Source organism: Myotis myotis, unplaced genomic scaffold, assembly GCF_014108235.1.
Source record: "Myotis myotis isolate mMyoMyo1 unplaced genomic scaffold, mMyoMyo1.p scaffold_m19_p_2, whole genome shotgun sequence".
In the NCBI taxonomy this organism is placed as follows: Eukaryota; Metazoa; Chordata; class Mammalia; order Chiroptera; family Vespertilionidae; genus Myotis; species Myotis myotis.
Window position 1 is genome coordinate 103,464,747 of NW_023416324.1, and position 26,228 is coordinate 103,490,974.

General features: G+C 40.9%; 1 protein-coding gene across 10 annotated transcripts in view; it reads left to right on the plus strand.

Annotated features, from left to right (window-relative positions):
• Positions 1 to 26,228, plus strand: part of LOC118676351 (U2 snRNP associated SURP domain containing) — a 76,550-nt gene that overhangs the window by 1,363 nt on the left and 48,959 nt on the right. For 5 of the 10 annotated variants that reach the window (XM_036350136.1, XR_004974088.1, XM_036350139.1 and 2 more), the window contains 2 exons: positions 20,001 to 20,045; positions 21,335 to 21,466. In XM_036350136.1, the coding sequence (XP_036206029.1) occupies positions 20,001 to 20,045; positions 21,335 to 21,466 (177 nt within the window). Of the gene's footprint in view, positions 1 to 7,589; positions 7,659 to 17,924; positions 18,080 to 20,000; positions 20,046 to 20,180; positions 20,239 to 21,334; positions 21,467 to 26,228 lie in introns of those variants that run through there. The other 5 variants (XM_036350132.1, XM_036350134.1, XM_036350135.1 and 2 more) reach the window with 3 other exon arrangements.

Here is a 26,228-nt window from a genome sequence, read left to right on the forward strand (position 1 = left end):
AGACTCCTGACAAAAACAGCCTTGCTTACTATTGGAACTGTTGCTAAAGCTAGTTAAACCTATAACAACTCAAGCATAAGCGTCACAATTTTTTGTTTCTCCTCAAAATAGTATTTTAAGTATCTCCTAGTTTGAGGCCTTGGATACATTTTAATGTCTGGTTAGTCTTCCTTCTATAATAGGACTTTTCGTGATTGTGTGTGACTGTTGCCTATAATTAAATTGTTGGATCTTCCAGTAAATTTTTTTTGTTTGTTTTGTTAATCCTCACCCAAGGATATTTTCCCATTGATTTTTAGAGAGAGTGGAAGGGAGGGGGAGAGACAAACACCGATCTCACATCGATTGATTGCCTCTTGCAAGCTCGCCCCGCTGGGGATCAAGCAACGGAGGTTCATGCCCTTGAATGGAATTGAACCTACAACCCTTAAGTCCTTGGGTCAGACACTCTGTCCACACCAGCTAGGGCAAATCTTTTTAAATATATTGTTTTAGATTATCATCAGTTGATGCCAATAAAAGATATTCTGATGTCTGTAAAAGGAATCAATATCTCAGGATTCAAATAATATTAACATGATTTTCTCTATTAATATAGAGGCTACATGATGTAGAAAGATCTTGGATTTTGATAAAAAATAAACTAGATTGTGTTCAGGTCCTGTATTGGTAATTAATTATATTTGCAATTTTAAGGCAGATTGTATAAACACTTTTTTTAAATTGACCTTAAGGAGGAAGGGAGAGAAGGAGAAACATCAATGTGAGAGAGATACATCAATGGGTTGTCTCCTGAATCCTCCCTGACGGTATTGAATCTGAAACCTAGGTATGTATCCTCATGGAATCAAACCCACAACCTTCGACAATGCTCCAAACAACAGCCATAAATGGCCAGGCCAGATTGCATAAATTCTTGAGTCTTAGTTTCTTTTGTAATATGTATACAATTCATCCCTCTTTTCTGGGGTTGATGTAAGGATTAAATGAGCTAATGTTTATAAAGTACACTAGAGGCCTGATGCATGAAATTCATGCAAGAGTAGGCCTTCCTTCCCCTGGATGCTGGCACTGGCTTCCCTCTGGCACCTGGGACCCAGGACTGGGCTTCCCTTTGGCCACCAGCAGGCACCTGGGACCCAGGCTTCCCTCACAGCCCCTGCTTTGTCTGGAAGGTTGTCTGGTATAATTAGCACATTATGTTTTTATTATTATAGACTAGAGGCCCAGTGCATGAAAATTTGTGCACTCGGGGGAGGAGGGGGCTCCCTTCAGCCCAGCCTGTGCCCTCTCACAGTCCAGGACCCCTCGGGGGATATCCACTGCCGGCTTAGGCCTGCTCCCTGGGGGATCGGGCCTAAGCTGCAGTTGGACATTCTTAGTGCTGCCAAAGAGGCGGGAGAGGCTCCTGCCACCGCCGCTGTACTCACAGCTGTCAGCCTGGCTTGTGGCTAAGCAGAGCTCCGCCTGTGGGAGTGCACTGACTACCAGGGGGCAGTTCCTGCATTGAGCGTCTGCCCCTTGGTGGTCAGTGCGCATCATAGCGACTGGTCATTCAGCTGTTAGGGTCAATTTGCATATTACCCTTTTATTATATAGGATTATTATATAGGATTATTATATAGGATAATATTAGTTCTTTCCCCTTCTCCTTTTTATCCTTAAAAGTACTTTTCAGAATGTCAGGAAAATGTCTAATCCTGAGATTTAGAATCTTAAGTCATGGACTATCATAATGACTGCCCAGGTTGCTTTTTATTTTTAACACAAGTCCAGAAATGTTTGGAGGGAGGATCAGACCGTTTTGGCTGATACTACAGTATTTGGAATTTCTAGCTTTTGATCTCTGGTTTGATTTCCCTTCCTCTTGTGAAAACAGGTGAGTGACATTCTACAATACAGATGAAGAGATTTTTCTGTTTCATGTTCATTCTTCTTTGCTACTTAAATTACCATTGATATGGGAAGGGATGTTTGTAAATCATATTTCTAGACATTGAGAAAAATTTTAATTTAAAAATGTACAATATACAAGATTTTTGCATAGATAATGGCAAAATTATTTTGACATGTCTTAACTATAAAATACTGAAGTTATGTTAGATAACTTCTACAGTTCCTTCTAGCTTTAAAAATTACATTTTATGTTTGCATAAAATGATTTACCTTTATGTGTAGTTGTCCCCAGTGAAGAGATTCCATGTCCTTTTGTCTTCTGTTTAATTTTTTAAAAATGTGTTTTTATTGATTTCAGAGAGGAAGGGAGAGGGAGAGACAGAAACATCCTTGATGGGAGTGAACCATTGATTGCTGCCTCCCCCACGCCCCCTCCTAGGGATGGAGCCTGCAATCTGGGCATGTGCCCTTGACCGGAATAAAACCCGGGACCCTTCAGTCCGCAGGCGACGCTCTGTCCACTGAGCCAAACCGGCTAGGGCTCTTCTGTTTAATTTTGCTATGTTTTTCATTTTAAAGCCTGGCAAATATAGAAATTCAGAAATGTTTTAGGAATGAGCTAAGATTTTCCTATTTATTATTCCTGTTTATCACCAGACTAAAATACTGCTTTGGGGGAGAGGGACATTGATGCTATATTTGATTTTGGGAGGAGAGACAAAGACAAGTTTATAATTATTTGCTTATAAACTTGTTAAACATTTTCTTAGAATTTATCAAATTATTAAGAGGTTTTTTGTTTGCTTGCTCAGCAAAAATGAGGATATAAAGAGAATGTGATATATTTTCTTTGCTTCTGCATCTCCTGTGCTGGTAATAATATTAATATTGAATTGTGTACCCTGTTATTGCACTCTGACAATGCTTATTTTTTCCCACATTTAAAAATTGGGTTACATAGGTAAACATAATATTGCTAGCTTCCTTGACATCAGGTACTAAGTTGGTTTGGGAACAATTTTGATTGACTGCTGACTAACCAAGTATTTCACTTGTAAGAAATAAGTAAAATGAGCATTCATCCAAGGCTTGTGATCCTTAAGTATTAATTACTGCCTGTGTACATCTTTTTTTGTAGTTCCTGAAAATATGTAAGATTTAAATATGAACATCTGCAAACAAAACACAAACCTTGAAAATTAGGCTCTGCATAGTTTCCAGTTTTAGATTAAACTGAATTTTTATTATAATATGGTCATAACCTTATCTTAAAATATAAGGTGATTAATTTTATGTGTGGAAGGTTGTGTTTTGGGGTGGAGAGTGGAATTATGAACTTCCACTTTTTTGATCAGTGTTTTTTAGAAATGAGTATTTGCAGCATTGGTGCTTGAATATGAATGTTGATATGGGTAAAAAATATTCCTACCTTAATTGGATTGAATTGTTTTCAGAAAGTCTTTTTTTAAAATTTTTTTTATTCCTGAAACTTTGTTTTTCCTGGGAAGTATACCAATAAAAGATACCCATTTGCCTTACTACATCCCATTTGGGATGCGAGATGAAGACTCCTGCCTTTCTAATCCTTTTTACAAAGAGCTTCAATTTTGAAATAAAAATTAGAACTTGATATAGGATAATAAACTAAAAAACATTGATATTACAAATAATTTGCCTCATGTGCTATTATTAAATACCTTTAACATTTTATTACACACCAGCTGTGTGCTAGAAATTTTGTGGAAATAACCTTTTTGAAAGCAAGAAACAGTTGCCTGTAGCACTTGAGACTATTTGGTAGATGTCTCTTTGAGAAGTTAATTTTTTTCACTAGGCTCTTCCTCAGGTTAAATAAACTGCAGGACACTTAAAATGTAGTTACAACTTTTCATGTATTGGTACTGTTTTGGATATAATTTTAAAGATTACTTCAGGTTTGTTATTTAATTTTATTATACATAGTGCATGTCTCAGTGATCTTATGGAGTTGTTTTGGTTTGGCTTAGAGCAGCGGTTCTCAACCTGTGGGGCGCGACCCCTTTGGGGGTCGAACGACCCTTTCACAGGGGTCGCCTAAGACCATCGGAAAACACATATATAATTACATATTGTTTTTGCGATTAATCACTATGCTTTAATTATGTTCAATTTGTAACAGTGAAATTGGGGGTCACCAAAACATGAGGAACTGTATTAAAGGATTGAGGCATTAGGAAGGTTGAGAACCACTGGCTTAGAGAATGGTATTAAGCTAGATAGCTGTTCCATGTTAGTGAGTGGACAGCATAGTATGTGAACAGTGTATGGTGCAATTTTGTTGTGTAGGTTAAGCCAACAAGTATATTGAGTTCCGGTCACTTGCCAGATCTTGTGCTTGGTTTTGAGAAAGAAAACATTAAATAAGACCCTGGCCACTTTTGGGGGAGCATGCTGTCCTGTGAAAGAGGAGAGTCAACATCAAAAGTACCTATAAATTGGGTGAAAGAAGTGACAGCTGGTTGAATGGAGGGTGGATGGAGAAATCTTTAAGAGCATAGAAAAATTTGATTAAGTCCTTTTGAACAATGAGAGTTTTGAAGGATAGAGATAAGGGGTATAAAGAGATGGGTGAGGTGAAGAAAAAGAAATCTCAGGGAAGTGGATTGTTAAGTGGTCTTGTTTAGATAGGGGGCTTGCATATGACAGAAGGAGCTGAGATGGAAAGGTTAAGTTTTAGCTAAATTGTGGAGGGCTTTGAAAGCTACAGAATACAATTAAAGAGCCACTGGGGGGGGGGGGGGCGGGATAGTTTAGGAAGGATTTGGAAGTGAGGAGGACCAATTTGAAGATTATTGCAGTGCTGATATTAAGGATTGCTTCAAAAATCTCACCTCATTGTTTCTGGGAAGCTCTTCCTAACATCTTCCTCACTCCCATTAAGATTTGCCTCTGCTCTTTTGGCATAGCCACATTTTCACTTGTCTCTCTTATTAGCTCCTAGTGACAGGAGCTATGTCTTACTTTATATCTATAATGCAAGGCATAGTATTAGTAGATGGTTGCCCAGTAAATGGTTGAATAAAGGGGAGATCTGAACCACAATGGTGTCTTTAGCAAGGGAAAGGATTCCTTGTAGAAGAGTTATAGAATTAGAGGCAGGATGGACAGAATTTGACTCAGTTGGTTATAGGGGATCAGGAAGGAGTCCAAGATGACCCTGTTATTATGCTGCTGCTGGCTAACACTTATTGATTAACTAGAGGCTCTGTGCACAAAATTCGTGCACTTGGGGGGGGGGCGGTTGTCCCTCAGCCCAGCCTGCACCCTCTCCAAACTGGGACCCCGTAAGGGATGTCCGACTGCCCATTTAGGCCTAATCCCGGTGGGATTGGGCCTACTGGGATCAGGCCTAAACGGGCAGTCGGACATCCCTCTCACAATCCAGGACTGCTGGCTCCCAGCCACTTACCTGCCTCCCTGCCTGCCTGAATGCCCCTAACCGCTTCTGCCTGCCAGCCTGATTACCCCCTAACTACTCCCCTGCCAGCCTGATTGACACCTAACTGCTCCCCTGCTGTCCTGATCACCCCCAATTGCTCTCCCCTGCCGGCCTGATTGCCCCCAACTTCCCTCCTCTGCAGGCTTGGTCCCCCCTGCTGCCCTCCTCTACTTCCAAGAAACACCATCCGAAGGATGTAAAGTTCCAGTATGGTGATAAACTTGTCCGTGCATTCTAAAACAGTATGGCCCATATCCTGATGGCGATGCAATATTTGCACCCATGGAAGCAAAAGCAAAAGAACTATTTATGGAATGAATATTTTCCATGAAATTTTTACTGTCAGAATCTTCGTTTGTCATTAATCTTTTAAAATATTCTGATTATTCTGGAAAATGTATATCATTTGGACAGACTTTACCTTTGCTAAAACATCGAGTAAATTTCCCATCGGATGGTCTTTCATCAAAGAAATTTAGTGATAGGCAAAATTGACATCTAACAGTCATTCCACCACAACTATGTTTGAGAATTGCATCCTCATGTACTCCATTTTTGCTGAGAAGGCAGTTCCTGCTGGTATTGGTAGTACTTGTTGATGACTGTTCTTTAGACATATTCTGTTGTTGCCACTGCCTTCTTTCAACTTCAAAGACACGTTGGTCTTTAGACATTTTCTGTCTATAAGCCCTCTTCTTTCGGCTGCAGAGCTACATTGTATCAATAATTGCTCTTTAGACATAGTCCCACCTCTCTACTGTCACGGTCTGAGATGCAGGTGAATGAGAGTCCTGGCTGTAAGGCCACTGAAGCTGTCTCATCAACGGCTGATTCTGGCTGATTCTGTGGGGGTAGGACTTCCTTCTCCCTGCTGTCAGAGTCTCTGTGGCGGTGATGACGAAGCAAGCATTCCACCCAGCCGCTCTGGGCCCAGCCTGCCCAGAGGCCCTCTGCGGCCAGGCCAGAACGCTTGCCTCGTTGTCGGGGCGACAACGCAAGCGTTCTGGGCTCAGCTTGCCTAGAGGCCCTCTACGGCTGGGCCGGATCGCTTGCCTTGTCACCAGGGCAACAACGCAAGTGTTCCCCCTTTCCCCCCGCTGCTCTGTGCCTGCTGCCCAGAGGCCCTCTGTGGCTGGGGTGGAACACTTGCCTTGTCGCCGCAGAGATGAAGCAAGCATTCTGCCAGGCTGCTCACGCTGCCCACTCTCAGCGGCCGTCCTCCAGGACTGGGGGACTCCATCAGGGTTGAGAGGACTCAGCGCTGCCATTTGTGATGGAGTGTCGGTCAATTTGCATATTCACTCTTTATTAGATAGGCTTATTATGTACCAAACACTGAGTGCTTCACCTGTATTTATCCTTCACATCATCACTGAGGCAGGTGCTGTACAGCTTTACACATGAAGGAACTAGTCCCAAGGCTACAGATCTGGTAAATCTGATTCCAGAATTTGTGCTCTTAGCGCAGTGGTTCTCAACCTTCCTAATGCCACGACCCTTTAATACAGTTCCTCATGTTTTGGTGACCCCCAATTTCATTGTTACAAATTGAACATAATTAGAGCATAGTGATTAATCACAAAAACAATATATAATTATATATGTGTTTTCCAATGGTCTTAGGCGACCCCTGTGAAAGGGTCGTTCGACCCCCAAAGGGGTCGCGCCCCACAGGTTGAGAACCGCTGTCTTAGCATCTTACTATTTCCAGATTATGAGTAATTGAGAGTTACCACCTAATGTTAGAGGATAAGATAGTTTGTGAGGCATTTTACAACTATTGGATTTGAGAATGATGATCCAGAGAGCAGTTTGAGAACAGACTAGAACCTATGAGAGGACGAGGTTAAGATCAGGAATTGGCAGTCATCTCAGTACAATAAAGGTGTTGATTTGCTTCCTGTGGAAGAGATTGTTAAACTTGGGGGAGGTGTAAGTTGATGCTTTAGAGCAGTGGTTCTCAACCTTCTGGCCCTTTAAATACAGTTCCTCATGTTGTGACCCAACCATAAAATTATTTTCGTTGATACTTCATAACTGTAATGTTGCTACTGTTATGAATCTTAATGTAAATATCTGATATGCAGGATGGTCTTAGGCGACCCCTGTGAAAGGGTTGTTTGACCGCCAAAGGGGTCGCGACCCACAGGTTGAGAACCGCTGCTTTAGAGGATGAGAGGACAAAGACATCTGGGAGACAGAAATGGAAATGGAGAGCTGACTAGGCAGAATGGCAGCACTGGAAGGATGTTACTGTGGATGGCTTGCTAATTTGAAAACTCAGGTATGGAGGCCTTTCACTTAAAATAACGTAGGAGCAGCCAGGAAGAAAAAAGTTTTTATTCTCAGTCACCAAGATACAGGGTCATATGGCATGAGTGTAGTTGGCCTCACCTTTATCTTGTATCCTCAGCAGACATCAGAATGATCCTTTTTCCTTTGGGATTTTCTTGCTGTCCTTCCCCACATCTGTACTGTCACTTGATAAATTTCTCTTTGCATCTTTATTTCCTCAAACCTCCCTTACTCTACCCTTGCTTTTGGGTCTTTTTATTTGGATGAGGAATTGTTCTGTAACTTCAGAAGAACTTTAAGCATTAACTTGTTGTTTTTAGATTTAAAAGAAAATAAAAATCCAAGCCCAAGACAAATAATATGGTTCAGTTCCAGGTTAAGAAGAGGGAGAGGCTCAGCTTCTGAAGTAGCATTACATTTACAGTTTATCTGGAACACTAGCTTAAAAAGTTGGCTATTCTTTTTTAAAATCTTATTAACTACTATTTGAATTTAACTTCTCTTAAATGTCTGGTTTGCACTAAATATGACTGGTGCCATCTTAGGGTAATTGAAATCAGCTAATGTCTCTTCTTAAGCCAGGCTGTTATTTTTAAATCTTACAAATGATTTGGATGTGGTGGCATAGAAAATTAAAGACAGGCTAGCACATTCTTAGGTACTCTTGTATGCTTATTCTTCTGGGTGAACTTTAAAATTATTTTATTTTATTTATTTTATATTTTTTTAATTTTTATTTTTTAATCTTTAATTTCTTTATTGATTAAGGTATTACAAATGTGTCCTCATCCCCCCATTAACCCCCAACTTCCCCCCTTCCCTCCCACTCATGCTCTCATCCCCCTGTTGTCCGTGTGCATGTATACAAGTCCTTTAGTTGATCTCTTTCCCTTACCCCCACCTTCCCCTACTTTCCCTTTGGGGATTGATAGTCTGATCGCTGTTTGTCTGTCTTTGGATCTGTCCCTGTTCATCAGTCTATGTTGTTCTCTATATTCCACAAATGAGTGAGATCATGTGGTATTTATCTTTCTCTGACTGGCTTATTTCACTTAGCATAATGCTCTCCAGTTCCATCCATGCTGTTGCAAATGGCAAGAGTTCCTTTTTTTTTACCTCAGCGTAGTATTCCATTGTGTAGATGTACCACAGTTTTTTAATCCTCTCATCTGCTGATGGGCACTTAGGCTGTTTCCAAATCTTGGCTATGGTGAATTGAGCTGCTATGAACATAGTGGTGCGTATATCCTTTCTGATTGGTCTTTCTGGCTTCTTGGGATATATTCCTAGACAGGGATCACTGGGTCGAATTAGAGTTCCATTTTTAGTTTTTTGAGGAAACTCCATACTGTTCTCCACAGTGGTTGCACCAGTCTGCATTCCCACGAGCAGTGCAGAAGGGTTCCTTTTTCTCCACATCCTATCCAACACTTGTTGTTTGTTGATGATAGCCATTCTGGCGGGTGTGAGATGATACCGCATTGTCTTTTTCATTTGCATCTCTCGTATAATTAGTGACTTTGAGAATGTTTTCATATGTCTTTCGGCCTTCTGTATGTCCTCTTTCGAAAAGTGTATCTAGGTCCATTGCCCATTTTTTGATTGGATTCTTTATCTTCCTATTATTAAGTTTCATGAGTTCCTGTAAATGTTGGAGATTAAACGCTTATTGGTGTTGTCATTGGCAAATATATTCACCCATGCAGTGGGTCGTCTTGTTGTCTTGTTGATGGTTTCCTTTGCTGTGCAAAAGCTTTTTATTTTGATGTAGTCCCATTTGTTTATTTTCTCTTTAGCTCCCATTGCCTTAGGAGCAGTATCAGAGAAGAAATTTCTTCAGCATATGTTTGTGATTTCGCTGCCTATGGATACCTCTAGTATTTTTATGGTTTCCCGTCTTATGTTTAAGTCTTTTATCCATTTTGAGTTTATTTTTGTGTATGGTGTGAGTTGGTGGTCTAGTTTCATCTTTTTGCATGTATCTGTCCAATTTTCCCAACACCATTTATTGAAGAGACTGTCTTGACTCCATTGTATGCTCTTGCTTCCTTTGTCGAATATTAATTAGGCATAGTGGTTTGGGCAGATTTCTGGGTTCTCTATTCCATTCCATTGATTTATATGTCTGTTCTTGTGCCAGTACCAAGCTGTTTTGAGAACAGTGGCTTTGTAATACAGCTTGATATCTGGTATTGAGATCCCTCCTACTTTGTTCTTCTTTCTCAGGATTGCTGCAGCTATTCGAGGTCTTTTTTTATTCCAGATGAATTTTTGGAACGTTCGTTCTAGATCTGTGAAATATGCCATTGGTAATTTAATGGGGATTGCATTGAATCTATAGATTGCTTGGGGTAGTATGGACATTTTGATGATGTTGATTCTACCAATCCATGAACATGGTATGTTCTTCCATCTATTTATGTCTTCCTCTATCTCTTTTTTCAGTGTCCTGTAGTTTTCCAAGTACAGGTCTTTTACCACTTTAGTTAAGTTTATTCCTAGGTATCTTAATTTTTTTGGTGTGATGGTAAATGGGATTGCTTTTTTAGTCTCACTTTCTGTAAGTTCACTATTGATGTAAAGAAATGCCATAGATTTCGTGGCATTAATTTTGTATGCTGCTACATTGCTGAATTCATTTATTAAGTCTAATAATTTTTTGATGGAGTCTTTAGGGTTCTCTATGTACAGTATCATGTCATCTGCAAATAAGGAGAGTTTTACTTCTTCTTTTTAAATTTAGATGCCTTTTATTTCTTCTTTTTGTCTCATCACAATGGCTAGTACTTCCAGTCGTATATTGAACAGGTGTAGTGAGAGGGGGCATCCCTGTCTTGTTACTGTTCTTAGGGGAAATGGTTTTAGTTGTGGATTTTTTTTTTAAATTAAATCTTTATTCTTCAGATTATTACATTTGTTCCTCTTTTTTCCCCCCATAACTCCCATCCTCCCAGTTCCCATCCCACCCTCCGCCCCCACTCCCCACCCACTGTCCTCATCCATCGGTGCACGTTTTTGTCCAGTCTCTTCCTGCATCCCCCACACCCCTTTCCCCCCCATGAATAGTCAGTCCATTCCCTTTCTATGTCCCTGATTCTATTATAATCACCAGTTCATTCTGTTCATCAGATTATTTATTCACTTGATTTTTAGATTCACTTGTTGATAGATGTGTATTTGTTGTTCATAATTTGTATCTTTACCTTTTTCTTCTTCTTCCTCTTCTTAAAGGATACCTTTCAACAGTTCATATAATACTGTTTTGGTGGTGATGAACTCCATTAGCTTTTCCTTATCTGTGAAGCTCTTTATCTGACCTTCAATTCTGAATGATAGCTTTGTTGGATAAAGTAATCTTGGTTGTAGGTTATTGGCATTCATCACTTTGAATATTTCTTGCCACTCCCTTCTGACCTGCAAAGTTTCTGTTGAAAAATCAGCTGACAGTCGTCTGGGTATTCCCTTGTAGGTAACTGAGTTTCTTTCTCTTGCTGCTTTTAAGATTCTCTCTTTGTCTTTTGCTCTTGGCATTTTAATTATGATGTGTCTAGGTGTGGTCCTCTTTGGATTCCTTTTGTTTGGGGTTCTCTGTGCTTCTTGGACTTGTAAGTCTATTTCTTTCACCAGGTAGGGGAAGTTTTCTGTCATTATTTCTTCAAATAGATTTTCAATATCTTGCTCTCTCTCTTCTTCTGGCACCCCTATAATTCGGATGTTGGTACGCTTGAAGCTGTCCCAGAGGCTCCTTACACTATCTTCGTATTTTTGGATTCTTTTTTCATTTTACTTTTCGGTTGGGTGTTTTTTGCTTCTTCGCATTTCAAATCTTTGACTTGATTCTTGTGATCCTCTGGTCTGCTGTTGGGAGTCTGTATAATATTCTTTATTTCAGTCAGTGTATGCTTAATTTCTAGTTGGTCCTTTATCACAGCATCGAGGGTCTCACTAGATTTCTTGAGGATCTTAGTACATTTATCGGCGGTTTCTAGAAAGTTCTTGAAAAACCTTAAAAGTGTGGTTTTGAACTCTATATCCAGCAGTTTGCTTTCCTCCATTTCTGTCATTTATGATTTGTTTCTTTGTCTCCGCATTTTTTATGCTTCGCTGTGTCGATAGAGTGGCTTTCTGTGCTAAGTGTCCTATAGGGCCTGGTGGCTCAGCCTCCCCAATTACCTTATGTAGACACTCTTGGTACACCCCCTTGTGGGCTTTGTGCACAGTCTTGTTGTAGTTAAGCCTTGATTGTTGTACGTAACACTGGGAGGATTTGACCTCCAGGCCAATTGGCTGTGAAAATCAGCTGTGTCTGTGGTGGGAGAACTGTGCTGAAGGCACCCTTCTGGGGCAAGACTTGCTTCAGTGGGGCTTTGGTGCTCACTGAGTCTGCCCCCTGAGTGTGTCCCTTATGGATCTGTGGAGTTATAATTGGATGGTCCCACTCTGACCACTGGGTACACTGGCTCTTGGATCTAAGGAGGTGCTTATCTAGCCTCTGCCTGAGCCTACCCTGCAGAAGCCACCTGTAAAGCAATGCAATTTGCCCTGGGGCCTTGGGCAGCTGCAGTTTGTTAAGTAACTTTCAGAGTACAATGGGCCGGGCCTTTCATATGCAAAAGCCTCCGTGCATGGCTTGGGTGGGGCAGAGCCCCAGGGGATCAAGTGGGGGGGCAGGCGGAGTGAGCAGTACGGCTGCTCTCAGCCCTGTCCTCAGAGGCCCCGGCAATCACTGCGTGTGCCTCCGAGAGAAAGCTGCCCTTGAGTTCCGACCGATGCCAGACAGTCCCGTTTCTCCCGTATGAGTCTGGTTCCCTAGAGACTCACCTGGAAGTGGAGCTCAGAGCTGGAGATTCCCTCCCAATTGAAAAGGACAATTGTGACCTCAGCCGCCAGCCCACTCCGCGTGCACCTCCGCACCTTTGTATTTTAATTCTGCACCGCACCACCTCTGAGTCTCGGTATGCTTGTCTCTTTCCTTCTAGTTGTAGAATTTCCACTCAGCCAGCCTTCTTGTGGTTCTGGATGATGTCCGTTCCGTCTTTTAGTTGTATTTTTGAAGTGGTTTTGTGAGGCAGCAATCTCTGCTGTTTACCTATGCCGCCATCTTGGTTTTTCCGGTTTTAGTTTTTGCCCATTGATTATGATGGTTTGTCATATATGGCTTTTATTATGTTGAGGTATGATCTTTCTATTCCTACCTTGCTGAGAGTTTTTATCAAGAAAGGGTGTTGGATTTTGTCAAATGCTTCTTCTGCATCAATTGATATGACCATGCGATGTATCACATTTATTGATTTGCGGATGTTGTACCATCCTTACATCCCTGGGATAAAACCTACTTGGTCATGGTGAATGATCTTTCTGATGTACTGTTGGATCTGATTTGCTAGAATTTTGTTGAGGATTTTGGCATTTATGTTCATGAGGGTTATTGGCCTGTAATTCTCTTTCATTGTGTTGTCTTTATCTGGTTTTGGTATTATGGTGATGCTGGCTTCATAAAATGAGCTCGGAAGTGTTCCTTCTTCTTGAATTTTTTGGAATAGTCTGAGGAGGATAGGTTTTAATTCTTCCTTGAATGTTTGGTAAAACTCCCCTGTGAAGCTGTCTGGTCCCAGGCTTTTGTTTGCTGGAAGCTTTTTGATTACGGCTTCAGTTTTTTCCATAGTTAGTGGTCTATTGAGGTTTTTAGATTCTTCCTGATTAAGTTTTGGAAGGTCGCATTTTTCTAGGAATATGTCCATTTCTTCCAGGTTGTCTAATTTATGGAGTAGAGTTGTTCATAGTATTTTTTAACAACCCTTTATATTTCTGTGGGGTCTGTTGTTATTTCTCCTTTTTCATTTCTGATTTTGTTTATTTGGGTCCTTTTTCTTTGTTTCTTAGTGCGCCTGGCTTGAGGTTCATCAATCTTGTTTATCCTTTCAAAGAACCAGCTCTTGGTTTTGTTGATCTTTTGTATTGTTTTTGTATTGTAGAGCTATGAACTTCCCTCTCAAGACTGCTTTCGCTGTGTCCCATAGGTTTTTGATTGTTGTGTTTTCATTGCCGTTTGTTGACATGATGTTTTTTATTTCTTCTTTGATCTCTCTGGTAACCCAGTCATTGTTTAATAGCATGCTATTTAGTCTCCATGTGGTTGATTTTTTTGGATTGTTTTTATTGTAGTTGATTTGCAGTTTTATGCCATTGTGATGTGAGAAGATGCTTGGTATGATTTCTATCTTCTTGAATTTGAAGAGACTTTGTCTGTGACCCAATATATGGTCTATCTTTGAAAATGACCCATGTGCACTTGAGAATAATGTATATTCTGTGGCCATGGGGGGAAATGTTCTGAAGATGTCAATTAATTCCATCTGATCTAGTGAGTCATTTAGGATTGATGTTTCTTTGCTGATTTTTTTTTTTTAGAGGATTTGTCCAATGGTACTAGTGGGGTGTTACAGTCCCCTACTATGATTGTATTGCTGTCAATCTCTCCCTTGATCTCCTCCAGAAGTTTTCTTATATACTTGGGTGCTCCTATATTGGGTGCGTATATGTTTACCAGAGTTATTTCTTCTTGTTGGATTGCTCCTTTTAGTATTATGAAGTGGCCTTCCTTATCTCTTTTTATGTCCTTCACTTTGAGATCTAATTTGTCAGATATAAGTATTGCTACCCCAGCTTTTTTTTCGTTTCCAATCGCCTGAAAAACCTTTTTCCATCCCTTCACCATCAGTCTGTGTGCGTCTTTTTTTCTGAGGTGGGTTTCCTCTAGACAGCAGATGTATGGGTCGTGTTTTCTTATGCCCTCAGTTAGGCTGTCTTTTGATTGGGGCATTTAATCCATTTACACTTAAAGTTATTATTGATAGATACTTGTTTGTCGCCATTTTTATTCTTTACCCCTGTGTTCCTTCTTTGTTTCTTATTATTTTTACAGCAGACCGTTTAGCATTTCTTACATTGCTGGTTTGGTGGTAATAAACTCCTGTAGTCCTTTTTTGTCTGTGAAGCTCTTGATTTCACCCTCAATTTTGATTGATAGCCTTGCTGGGAACAGTATTCTTGGATTCAGACCCTTCCTTTGCATGACTTTGTATATTTAATTCCATTCCCTTCTTGCCTGATGTGTTTCTGTTGAGAAACCCATTGCTAGTCTGATGGGGGATCCTTTGTAAGTAACTTTCTGTCTCTCTGGCCATTTTTAAGATTCTTGCTTTGTCGTTGGTGTTTGCCAATTTAATTATAATGTGCCTTGGCGTCGGTCTTTTGGGGTTCATCTTGTTTGGGTCTCTGTGAGCTTCTTGGATTTATGTGAGTTTTTTCTTCCATATATCAGGGAACTTTTCTGTCATTATTTTTTCAAACAGGTTTTCCATTCCTTGCTCAGTTTCCTCTTCTTCTGGCACCCCTATTATGCGGATGTTGTTTTGTTTCGTGTCCCAAAGTTCTCTTAGGTTCTCCTCTTGCTTTTTAATTTTTTTTTTCTAGAAGTTACTCTGCTTGGGTATTTTTTCCTACCTTGTCTTCTAGCTCACTGATGCGGTCCTCTGCTTCTTCTAGTCTACTGTTGATGATTTCTATTGAGTTCTTTATAGCAGTGATGCCATATTTCATTTCTTCTTGGCTCTTCTTCATTTCCTCTTGGTTCTTACACATATTGTTGAATTTGCCTTCCATTCTTTTCATCCACCTTATGACCATTTCTCTGAATTCTTTCTCTGACAGTTTGCTTGCCTTCATTGTCTCCATTTTGTTTACTTCCTTTTCTGGTGATGGCTGTTTTTCTTTCATATGCGGGCTGTTTCTTTGTCTCCCATGATCTCTCTTCTCTAGGTGTTTGGTTATGTAGCTCTCTCTCTGCTGCGTTGATTTAAAGGCACAAAATACAACACAACAAGGCACAACGCACAAGGCACTGAACACAAATGTATTCACGATACTAATATCCCCAAATAAAGGTGACCACCATATCAAAGATTATTAGGGGATAAATAGAAAAAGAAAAAAGAGAAAAAGAAAAAAAGGAGTGCAGAAATGAAATTGGGAAAAGGAAAAAAAAGTAAGAGATAAAAGAAAGATAATGAAATAGAAGAGGGGAAGAAACTATTTATATGGGGAGAAGACTCCAGTAGATCAGCCACTAATCCCAACTAATTCCAGCAACAGATCCATGGAGATGAATGCAAACTACAAACAACAACTAATATCAAGCAAGGTGAGGGAAAACAGAGGCATAAAATTAACCAGGGAAAAAAAAAATCCATTAGAAATAAAGAAAAAGCAAAACAATCTCACAAACAAGCATAAAAAAACCCCAATATACTCAGCAATCAAGCAAACAACAAGAAAACAATGGAGAGAAAAAAAAACTTTGGATAGTGAAGAAAGAGAAGAGAGAGGTGTATATGGATTTAGAGCAGGAGATTGGTAATTCGATATATAAGTAGGGTGAAATTTTAACAGGAGGTAAAAAATAAGGAATAGGGAAAATCTAAATCAGGGATAGGGTAAGAGAAACAGGACAACAGAAGGGGAAAAGTGAGGAAGAAAGTTTTGGCATAAAGGTAAAGTTGAGGTAGAGTAAAAGGATGCTAAAGGAAAGAAGAAAATAGAATGTAGAACACTAATCCAAAAATATTAACCTTAACAAGACATGACCCAATGGGAACAAAGCATGAATGTACTCACTGCACCGATAACCCCAATACAGTGGGGCCTTGACTTACGAGTTTAATTCGTTCTGTGACGGAGCTCGTAACTCAAATTACTCATATGTCAAATCATAAAGTGAATGAGTGAGACACGTGATGCTGGGCTGATGTTGTGGCGTTCACTTTGACGTTCGCTGTGCCAACTAGCAGTGGGGTATCTGAAGCTGGCTGGTAACCCGAATTTGAGCTTGCAACTCAAAGCAAAAAATTCGGCCCAGAGACGGCTCATATCTCGAAAAACTCTTTAGTCAGGACACTCGTAAGTCAAGGCCCCACTGCATAAGCAACCACCTGAGAAAAGATAATTAGGGGAGAGAAAAGAGAGCACAAATTATATCTAAGAGAGAGAAAAAAAGATGGGAGAGAAAAGAAAAAGGAGGATATATATTTATGGAGAAAACACCACAGAGCCAATAGATAAACCAAAGATATACAAACACCAAACACTCAGTAAAGAGGGTGGGGGCAGAATCTGTAGAGGCTGAGCTGATATACAGGAAATAAGGTTAAGAATTGGATAAATATGGAGGACCTCAATTCAGTATAGAGGAAGTAGGAAAGGATGAATGGATAAGCAGAGAAAGAAGGGGAAAAAATAATATATTTACAAAAAAATTGATTTTAAAATGGTATAAAAATAGAAAATAGCAAGTAAAAATAAAATAAAATTGAATGATGAAAAAATAATTTGAAAAGAAGTAGAAAATAAAGCAACAAAAAGGAAAGCAGAGAAACAAGCAACAAAAAAAGGAAAACAAAAAAAAGCAAAAAGAAAAGCTAACAAAATAATAATAAAAAAATAAAAATGGGAAATTGAAATGTCGATCCTTTGGCTGACTTAAGATCCTAGTTTTCTGGAATGTCTGTGATTTTTTTTTTATTCTGTTTCTGGGACTGAAGGCCAGACCCTGTTAACTCCCAGGGACTAATCAGATTATTTTAATCCTTCATCTCATTCAGGGTGGAATCTGGGTGTGGCAGTATTCCTTGCCTGGGGGCTGGAGGGAGGGGTTAACTTTAGGAGAAAATGGCTGCCCAGGTCCTGGGCTTGGGCGTGACTCAGCACTCAACTTGCTGCCACCTCTCCTGGACCACCTTCTCTCCCCAGCCTCTCCCCAGATTCTACTTGTCTGCACCTTCTCCCACTCCTCAACACGGGTGTCTGTATCCAAAATGTCCTATGAACTGGGTTCAGTGAAAATAAACAAACGCCGGCAGCAGAAACGGGGAAGACTGAGTCTCTGGGAGCTCCTCTCTTACCAGCACTGCATGGTCTGGTCAGCGCTTCAGGGTGCCCCCTCTGGGCTCAGTCTTTTGTAATTATGGCACCCAGATCTCAAATCCCCCCGTGCCAATAGTCCTGCGGATCTCCTTTCCTCCTTCAGAGGCTGTGCCTGTCCCAAGGGATGCGGCTGGGTGCCACGCAGTTTCCCTTTGACCCCCTGGGCTCAGAGATCGGGAAGACTTTCCTGCCCAGAACTCTGGTTTTTACCTTTCCAGGGGAACTCTGCCTTTCCTGCCTGCAAACTATCTCACCAGCTGAGTCTGCTTCGTCAATTCGTGGTGGATATTATTCGTTTCAGCTGCTCATTCTGTTTGCTCCGGGACAAGCCTTGGGACACGTCTGCCTATTCCGCAGCCATCTTGTCTCGTAGAGTACAAGGTGGCACAGAACAGTAGTCTGGAGGGCAGCAGCAGGAAGACTAAGATGGGAAGTTGGGGGAACTTTAAAATTATTTTTGGCAATCCCCTTTGCCCCCTTGCGAAGATTTCCCTTTGGGATTTTGAGCTGTTGAATGAAATTGTATTAGAAATGTGAATACATTTGGGTATATTGGGCATTTTCTTAATGAGTTTTCTCATGCAAGAATTGGATGAGTCTTTTCAAAAGCTGACTTGAATGACTGAGTCCTTCTGTAAAGTTTGTGTTTTCACACAGGCTGTATACATTTTCTTTAGTTGGTTTCTAGGTGTTTTATATTTTTGTTACTATTATGATTAGGATATTATTTTTATTACTTAGCAGATTAATAAATACGGCTATATTGGAAGGCAGTTGATTTTTTTTTCCAGACCATTCAGTCTTTTGACTGAACATTTTTCTTTTCTAAGAGGAATTAATTTATTTTCTTGGATTTTCTCACTGTCTGCAAATGGGCACATTTCAAATTGTTTTTGAAGGTGTGTTTTGCAGAGTTAATTTAAATATAAAAAAATTTCTTCTTCCATACCATCTTGCCGTTTAAGAAAGGTTAGCTGGGAGAAGAAAGTAAATGTGGATCACAATAAAAGTTGGGAAAAGAAAAACAATGGATAGAAAGAACAGAGGTAGCCCTAACCGGTTTGGCTCAGTGGATAGAGCATCGGCCTGTAGACTGAAGGGTCCCAGGTTCGATTCCGGTCAAGGGCATGTACCTTGGTTGTGGGCACATCCCCAGTAGGGGGTTGTGCAGGAGGCAGTTGATCGATGTTTCTCTCTCATCGGTGTTTCTAACTCCTTATCCCACTCCCTTCCTCTCTGCAAAACCAATAAAATATATTTTTAAAAAAAGAAAAGAAAGAAAAAGAGGTAGGAAGTATCTCCATGCTTGGTTGTTTTGGGCTGAATTTGACTAGGACCCAGTAAAGTAGAGTTCAGAGGGATAAACTGATTCAGTATGAAAATATGACCTGCTATTCTTAGCCTTATGTTTAGACAAGATAAATAAAGTAGTACTGTGTGGATCCACATGAATTTTATTTAGTCTTGCAGCTTGGCTTCTTTGTCTTTAGTAGTACAAAACCAATAAAATGTCTGCTGTATGTAAACAATAGATTAAGGGGGAAAAAGATAAAATTTTGAGAGTTGACATTGTTGGCATGTGCCATGACTTAAAGACTACTTGTGCAATAGTCAGCAACAGTGGCATGCCAAAGTTGAAGCAGCCCCCTTAAAACAAGTTGCAGGGCCCTGGCCAGGTACTTAGTTGGTTAGAGCATCATCCCTATATGCCAAGATTGTGGGTTCGATCCCCGGTCAGAGCACATACAAGAAATAACTAGTGAATGCATAAAGGAGTGGAATAACAAAGATCTCTCTCTCTCTATCTCTTTCTCTCTCTCTCTCTCTCTCTCTCTCTCTCTCTCTCTCTCTCTCTCTTCCATCAGTCAATCAATAAAGAATTTTAAAAAGTTGCAAATGGAGGCCCAGTGGGGATTTCATAATAGGATTTTGTTTTTCTTGAAATTTTTTCTGCAGAATTTGTACCTTTTGCTATATATCAAGAGTTTAATGTGTATTTTCTTGCTATTAGACTCTGCTATATGACTTTTGGGTGGTTGGAGAAAGGAGGAGAGGGTTTTTTTGCTGTGTAGTAAGTTGCTGCTAGGTCAGTGTTACAGCCGTGATGTATCATTTGTATCATATTATGGGCAGTACACATTCTGAATTTTAAAGAATGGACTTGCGCATTTATTTTGGATCACAACTTTTTCATGTTAGAGATTGCCCTTTGGTTTTATTAGTTGAGAAGAAATTGCTACAAGTTTGGAAAAATTAAGTCTGAAAAATTGAGTATGAGAAACACTTGTTTTGTTAGTATAGTAAGACATTTTCTGATCATTTAATATTGACTTACTTTTCATACTTGCAGACAAGATCATCAGATGTTCATTCATCTGGATCTTCAGATGCACATGTGAGTATAAAAGGCAATCTTTATGTGTTTTTTTAAAAATTTAATTTCACTTTGTGTATATCCCTACCCTTATGATTTTACTTGATAAGTACAATTATAATGTATGTGCCTCTTTGTTTTTATTTTATTTGTTAGGTGTCCTTCTCTTTTGGTTCTGTTCAGATAAGTTGGAACAGAACATGTTAGAAACCCAGTATGTATATTTTCTTTTTTTTAATTGTGCTTATAGAATTCTATGCATACATAAAGGTGTATACTTGTACGTTAACTATGGCATTGCACTATACACCCTCATTCTTTTCTCATTGCACAATATACCTATTGAAATCCCTGTAAGTTAACAGGCATAGCGCTAATCTAGTTTTTCTAATGGCATCATAATGTTCCACAGGAAGAGGTACAATTACTTATTATGGTATTTTTCTGTTGATGGGCATATACTTTTTGTTGAAAGGGTTTTGGCATTTTGTATAGTACTGCAATGAACATTCTTTACATGTTATTAACAGCAGTACTCAAAGTATGGTCTTCAGACCCCTGAGAGTCAATGAGAATCTTTCAGGGGGTCTGTGAGTTCAAAACTATTTTATAATAGCACTAACACATTACTTGCCTTTTTCACTGTGTTGACATTTGCACTTACGGTGAAAAAAACAATTGATGAGTAAAATGTTGGCACCTGAGCACGAATCAAGGCAGTGTTTCCAAAATGTTTTAGAAGTCATTGTATTATTTCTCAAAGGCATAGAAAAATATGCTAGTTTCTCTTACGACTGTTCTTGATGAAGCAGTAAAATTATTATTATTAGATTTTGTCCTTTTATATGAGTCTTTTTAATGTCATATACAATGAAATGGAGAGTACCAATAAGGCAGTTCAACTTACTAAAGAGTAATGTTTGTCTTGAAAGAAAAGTAATTGTGGGATTTTTTAAATTGAGAAATAAAACTGGCTTTTTTTTTTCATGGAATACCATTTTTATTTGAAGGAGCAACTGAGAAAGTATGGTTGGGTGTTTGGCAGATATTGTCTTGAAAATGAAAGAACTGAACCTGTTACTTCAAAGTAAATAGCTGTTTGTTACTGATAAAAAATTTGAGCTTTCATTGAAAACTTTCCCCATAACTAAGGACCTTTCTGATGAAATTAGTGGTGATATTAAGAGATGAGTGATTTGATAGTGTATAATTAAATTTGTCAATATTTGGACAATGGGGTTATTTCTAGTTTTCAACACTACATATGTGTTGAAACATATGACAAAACTTATTTTCCTTTTCCTATAAAGATGGATGCATCTGGACCCTCAGAAAGTGATATGCCAAGTCGAGCACGACCTAAGAGCCCAAGAAAACATAATTATAGGAATGAAAGTGCCCGTGAAAGCCTTTGTGATTCTCCTCACCAGAATACTTCAAAAGTAAGTTGTTGATAAAGATAATAAAGTATAGTTGATGATTTTTTTTTCTTGATTTCAGAGAGGAAGGTAGAGGGAGAGAGAGAGAGAAACATCAATGATGAGAGAGAACCATTGACAGGCTGCCTCCTGCACGCCCCCCACCAGGGGTCGAGCCCACAACCCCGGCATGTGCCCCTGACCGGAATCAAACCCGGGATCGTTCAGGCCACAGGCCTATGCTCTATCCACTGAGCCAAACCAGCCAGGGCTAATTAATGATTTTAATCTGTTCTTTAATTTGGTGCTTGTATATCTTGGTTTTGTACTTGTTTCATCTTATAATATTTGAAAATAGCATTTTTTGTTGTATTTGGGTTAATGATAAACTTAAGTTCATCCAAAGAAGTGTTTTTTAGTTATAAGTGAGGTATGTTTTATTTAAAATTTTCTTTTAAAAATCAACGAGTGTTTTGGATGTAAAATGGTTAAAATGGTCACATTTATTATCTCTCCCTCCCAACCCCCATTTATACCACACATTTACTGAAACAAGTGCAAATGCTAGTCACATACACAGATGTTTAAAACATAGATAGCTCTTGCTCTCAGCGAGCTTATAGTCTTTTCCTGGGAAGTAGACAGACAGGTGCTATTCACACTGGGTAGTGCATTGTCCAGGGCAATATGAGAACCCAGAGAAGGACCTTCCTTACTGCATGTGTCTGAAAAGTGCTCTTTTTTCTGTTTTAAATGTTTTCTTGTGATTAAATGTGGAAAACATAATAAAGAAGGTAATCAGCACCAGCCAGTATTAACATTGATAACACTTAAAAAATTTTCCACGAATATTTCTCAGCATAAAAATACTTTTACTTTCCTGAGATCCATTTACAGGAACACATTTAGAAATATTCTGTCTTTAGTTCTGATTTTTCTAACTTTCGCAAAATAAAAATTTTTAATGGATGATTGCATTTCTTTGCGTGAATAGTCCTTAATTACCTTAACCATTTCCATTTTGGGTTTAGCTCTTAGGCTATAAATAAAAATTGAGCCCAAACATTTTGCTTTATAAAATTATGTATTTCATTGAATTTACATGTGATTTTACAATTTGTTTAAACTTTTTAAGTTGAAACCAAAGATGTTGACTGAATGATGGCAAAACATTTTTCTTCCTATTGCAGAGAAAAAATTATTTTGAATCTGTTCTGAAATCCAATATTGACTTTTGGGTTATAAGCTGCTTTATTTATTTATTTTTTTTAAAGGAATTTAATGTAACTTTAAAATAGTTTGTAGTAATATTACTCTTTCATTTTGCATATTGCAAGGGCAAGCCTTTTTAACTGGGATTGATAAAGTCTAATTTTGCAGTTGGTTAACTTCTCATTTTAGTAGGTGCTAGAGAAACCTTCAGATTTAATGGCAGATAAATATTTTCAGTTATAAACATTTGTCTTAAGTTATGAATCATAAGCTAACATTCAAATTAATAACTGAACAACTAAAGGTCTATAATTTATTCAAACCATATTTCAGAAGGAAATACTATTTTCTCACATTCAAAAGTAATTGATGAATGTTTACTTGTGCAGGAACCTGAAATACTGTTTATGATATATTACCAGCAAAGAAAATGAAATTATGTTCATAAATATTACTATTGTTGATGAGGTGCTTTCAGGTGTCCCTCCGTAGATGAGTGGAGAAAAATTAGTAGTACATATAAACAAGGGAATATTACTCATCCATAAAAAAGAATGAAATTTTATCATTTGTGACAGTGTGGATGAACCTAGAGCAGTGGCCGGCAAACTGTGGCTCGCGAGCCACTTGCGGCTCTTTGGCCCCTTGAGTGTGGCTCTTCCACAAAATACCACGTGCGGGTGCGCATGTACAGTGCGATTGAAACTTTGTGGCCCATGCGCAGAAGTCGGTATTTTGTGGAAGAGCCACACTCAAGGGGCCAAAGAGCTGCATGTGGCTCGCGAGCCGCAGTTTGCTGACCACTGACCTAGAGGATATTATGCTAAGCTAAATAAGTCAGTCAGAGAAAGACAAATACCATATGCACTTATATGTGAAATCTAAAGAACAGAATAAATTAATAAGCAAAATTAAAATAGACTCATAGGTAACAGAACAGACTGATGCTTGTCAGAGGGGAGGAGGGTTTAACTGGGTGAAAAAGGTGAAGGGGTTTAGAACAGTGGTCGGCAAACTGCAGCTCGCGAGCCACATGTGGCTCTTTGGCCCCTTGAGTGTGGCTCTTCCACAAAATACTGACTAATGTGCATGGGCCATGAAGTTTCAATCGCACTGTACATGCACGCTCGCACGTGGTATTTTGTGGAAGAGCCACACTCAAGGGGCCAAAGAGCCACATGTGGCTCACGAGCCGCAGTTTGCCGACCACTGGTTTAGAAGTACAAATTGGTAGTTAAAATATAATAATGGGAATGTAAAGTACAGCATAGGAAATATAGTCAATAATCTATAATAATCCTATCTAATAATAGACAAACATGGTAATTAACCATACCTCTGATACGCTTCCCATTGGCTAATTAGGGTGATATGCAAATTAACTGCCAAGAAAGATGGCGATTAGTTTGCATAGGTAGGCACAATGATGGGAGGCGAAAGGGGAAGGACGGAAGAAGCCGCCTGCCGGTGTCGGAACCTAGGTGGCAGCCAGAGCTGGAGAACTGGGCCGCCTTTGTGATCAGAGAAGCCAGGCCGCCTTTACCAGCCCTGGGCCAGTAATCGGAGAAGCTGGGTGGGGCAGGGAAGAGGGGATGTCCACCTCTTCCCTGCCCCCGCCGGGCTTCTCAGATCACTGATCACCAGTGATCGGAGAACACCCAGAGGCGGGTCCAGAGGCCAGGCTGCATCCCTGCCTGGGGATGCTATCCGGTCCCGGGGTGACACAGCCAGGCCTCAGAAGGAGACCCAGGGGCTGGGGCTGTGTTGCCGCCGGGGCACGCCAGGGGCCAGGGCTGTGTCGCCGCCACCGGGGCACGCGATGCGGTGCCCAGGCGGTGACACAGCCTCCGCCACAGAAGGAGATCCAGGGGCTGGGGCACGCGATCCGGTCTTGGGGGCGACGCAGCCAGGCCCCAGAAGGAGACCCAGGGGCTGGGGAATGCGATCTGGAGCCTGGGCAGCGGCGCAGCCAGGCCCCAGAAGGAGACCCAGGGGCCGGGCCTGTGTCGCCACTGGGGCACGTGATCCAGTGCCCAGGCAGTGGCGCATCCCCAGCCCCAGAAGGAGACCCAGGGGCCTCCCAAGCGGAGAGTCTCCATGGTCAGACTGCACAGTGTCGGGACAGGAATAATGATGGAGGTGACTCAGATGCCTGGCCAGTGGCGTTAGACCAGCAAGCAGGGCCTTTCAGCGGGGACTCGAGGTGGGGGTGGAGCGAGGAAAGTGAGCGGGAAATAGAGAACTACAACTCCCAGGAGGCTTAGCGGCCGGGGCCTGTGTGCCTGGCCATGAAATCGGATGGGGCGAGTCGTTTTGCACTTTAAGAGGCTTGCAAGGTTGGAAGTTCTGCCGGGAGCCAGGGAGAAATGGAGTTGGAGCAGAGAGAGGGGTCCGTGGCAGCTGTGGGCTTTGAGTTCTCAGCATCTCCCTGCTCGGAGCTGGCGCTGCCTCCGCTGTTCGGTGGTCACATCCTGGAGAGCGAGCTTAAGACCGAAGTGGAGTTCGTGTCTGGGGGTCTGGGCAGCTCCAGCCTCCAAGAGCGAGATGAAGAGGAGGAGGCAGCCCAAGGCCAGCGGCCATGGTGCCAAGGGGAACTCAATCACAGGAAGTACCAGGTGCTGGGTCGGTGCTGCAGGGAGATTGAGCAGGTCAACGAGCGGGTCCTGAACAGGCTCCATCAGATATAGAGAATAACACGGAGACTCCAGCAGGAGCGGAGGTTCCTCATGAGGGTGCTGGACTCCTACGGCGATGACTCCTGGGCCAGCCAGTTTACCATCTTACTGGAGGACGAGGGCAGCCAGGGCACAGATGCCCCCACCCTAGGCAATGCCGAGAACAAGCCTCCGGAGAAAAGAGGGGCTGTCCCTGCCCAGGAGGGCACCAGCGCCTGCAGAAGCCAGCAGCCCGGCCCCTGGTGAGGGGCCCAACGGTTGGAAGAGGCGGCGAGTACCACGGGAAGGGTGCCGGGCGGGAGACTCCGGAGCTGGCCCCCATGCAGATAAAGGTGGAGAAAGACTTTGGCTTCAAAGTGGTCAAGGCTCTGGACTCAAGTTGGGTTTCTTGGGGGCCAGACAAGCTGCTGCCCTACCCCACCCTAGCCAGCTCCCCCTTTGACTGACACCCCAATAAACAGATCCCATGCTCTCCTCTGCAAAAAAGAAAAAAAAAAGCTTATAGAGGCATGCTTATAGGATCAAATAGTATAAATATAGATGTAACAGGACAATAAAAAGAGAACCTGGCTATGATGATTACCTGAACATTGCCTCTGTGTCATTCCTTCTTCGCCAATTCCGTCCACATCTTTGGGAACCTCTGGACCTGCTGGGGCTGGACCCCAACATTCCTCTTCTTATAAGGACTTCAGTGAGATGGGCTAAGAGTCACACTGGAACTGCCTCAATTTAATGTAATCCCCTCTTTAAAGATCTTATCTCCATATGCAGGTACATTCTGATGTTCTGGGGATTAAGATTTTAACACACATTTTGTTGATTACCCAAATCAGCCCTTAACAACCAGCATGTTTCAGAAAGTAGATTCCTACAGGGTTATTTACCAAACATTCAGA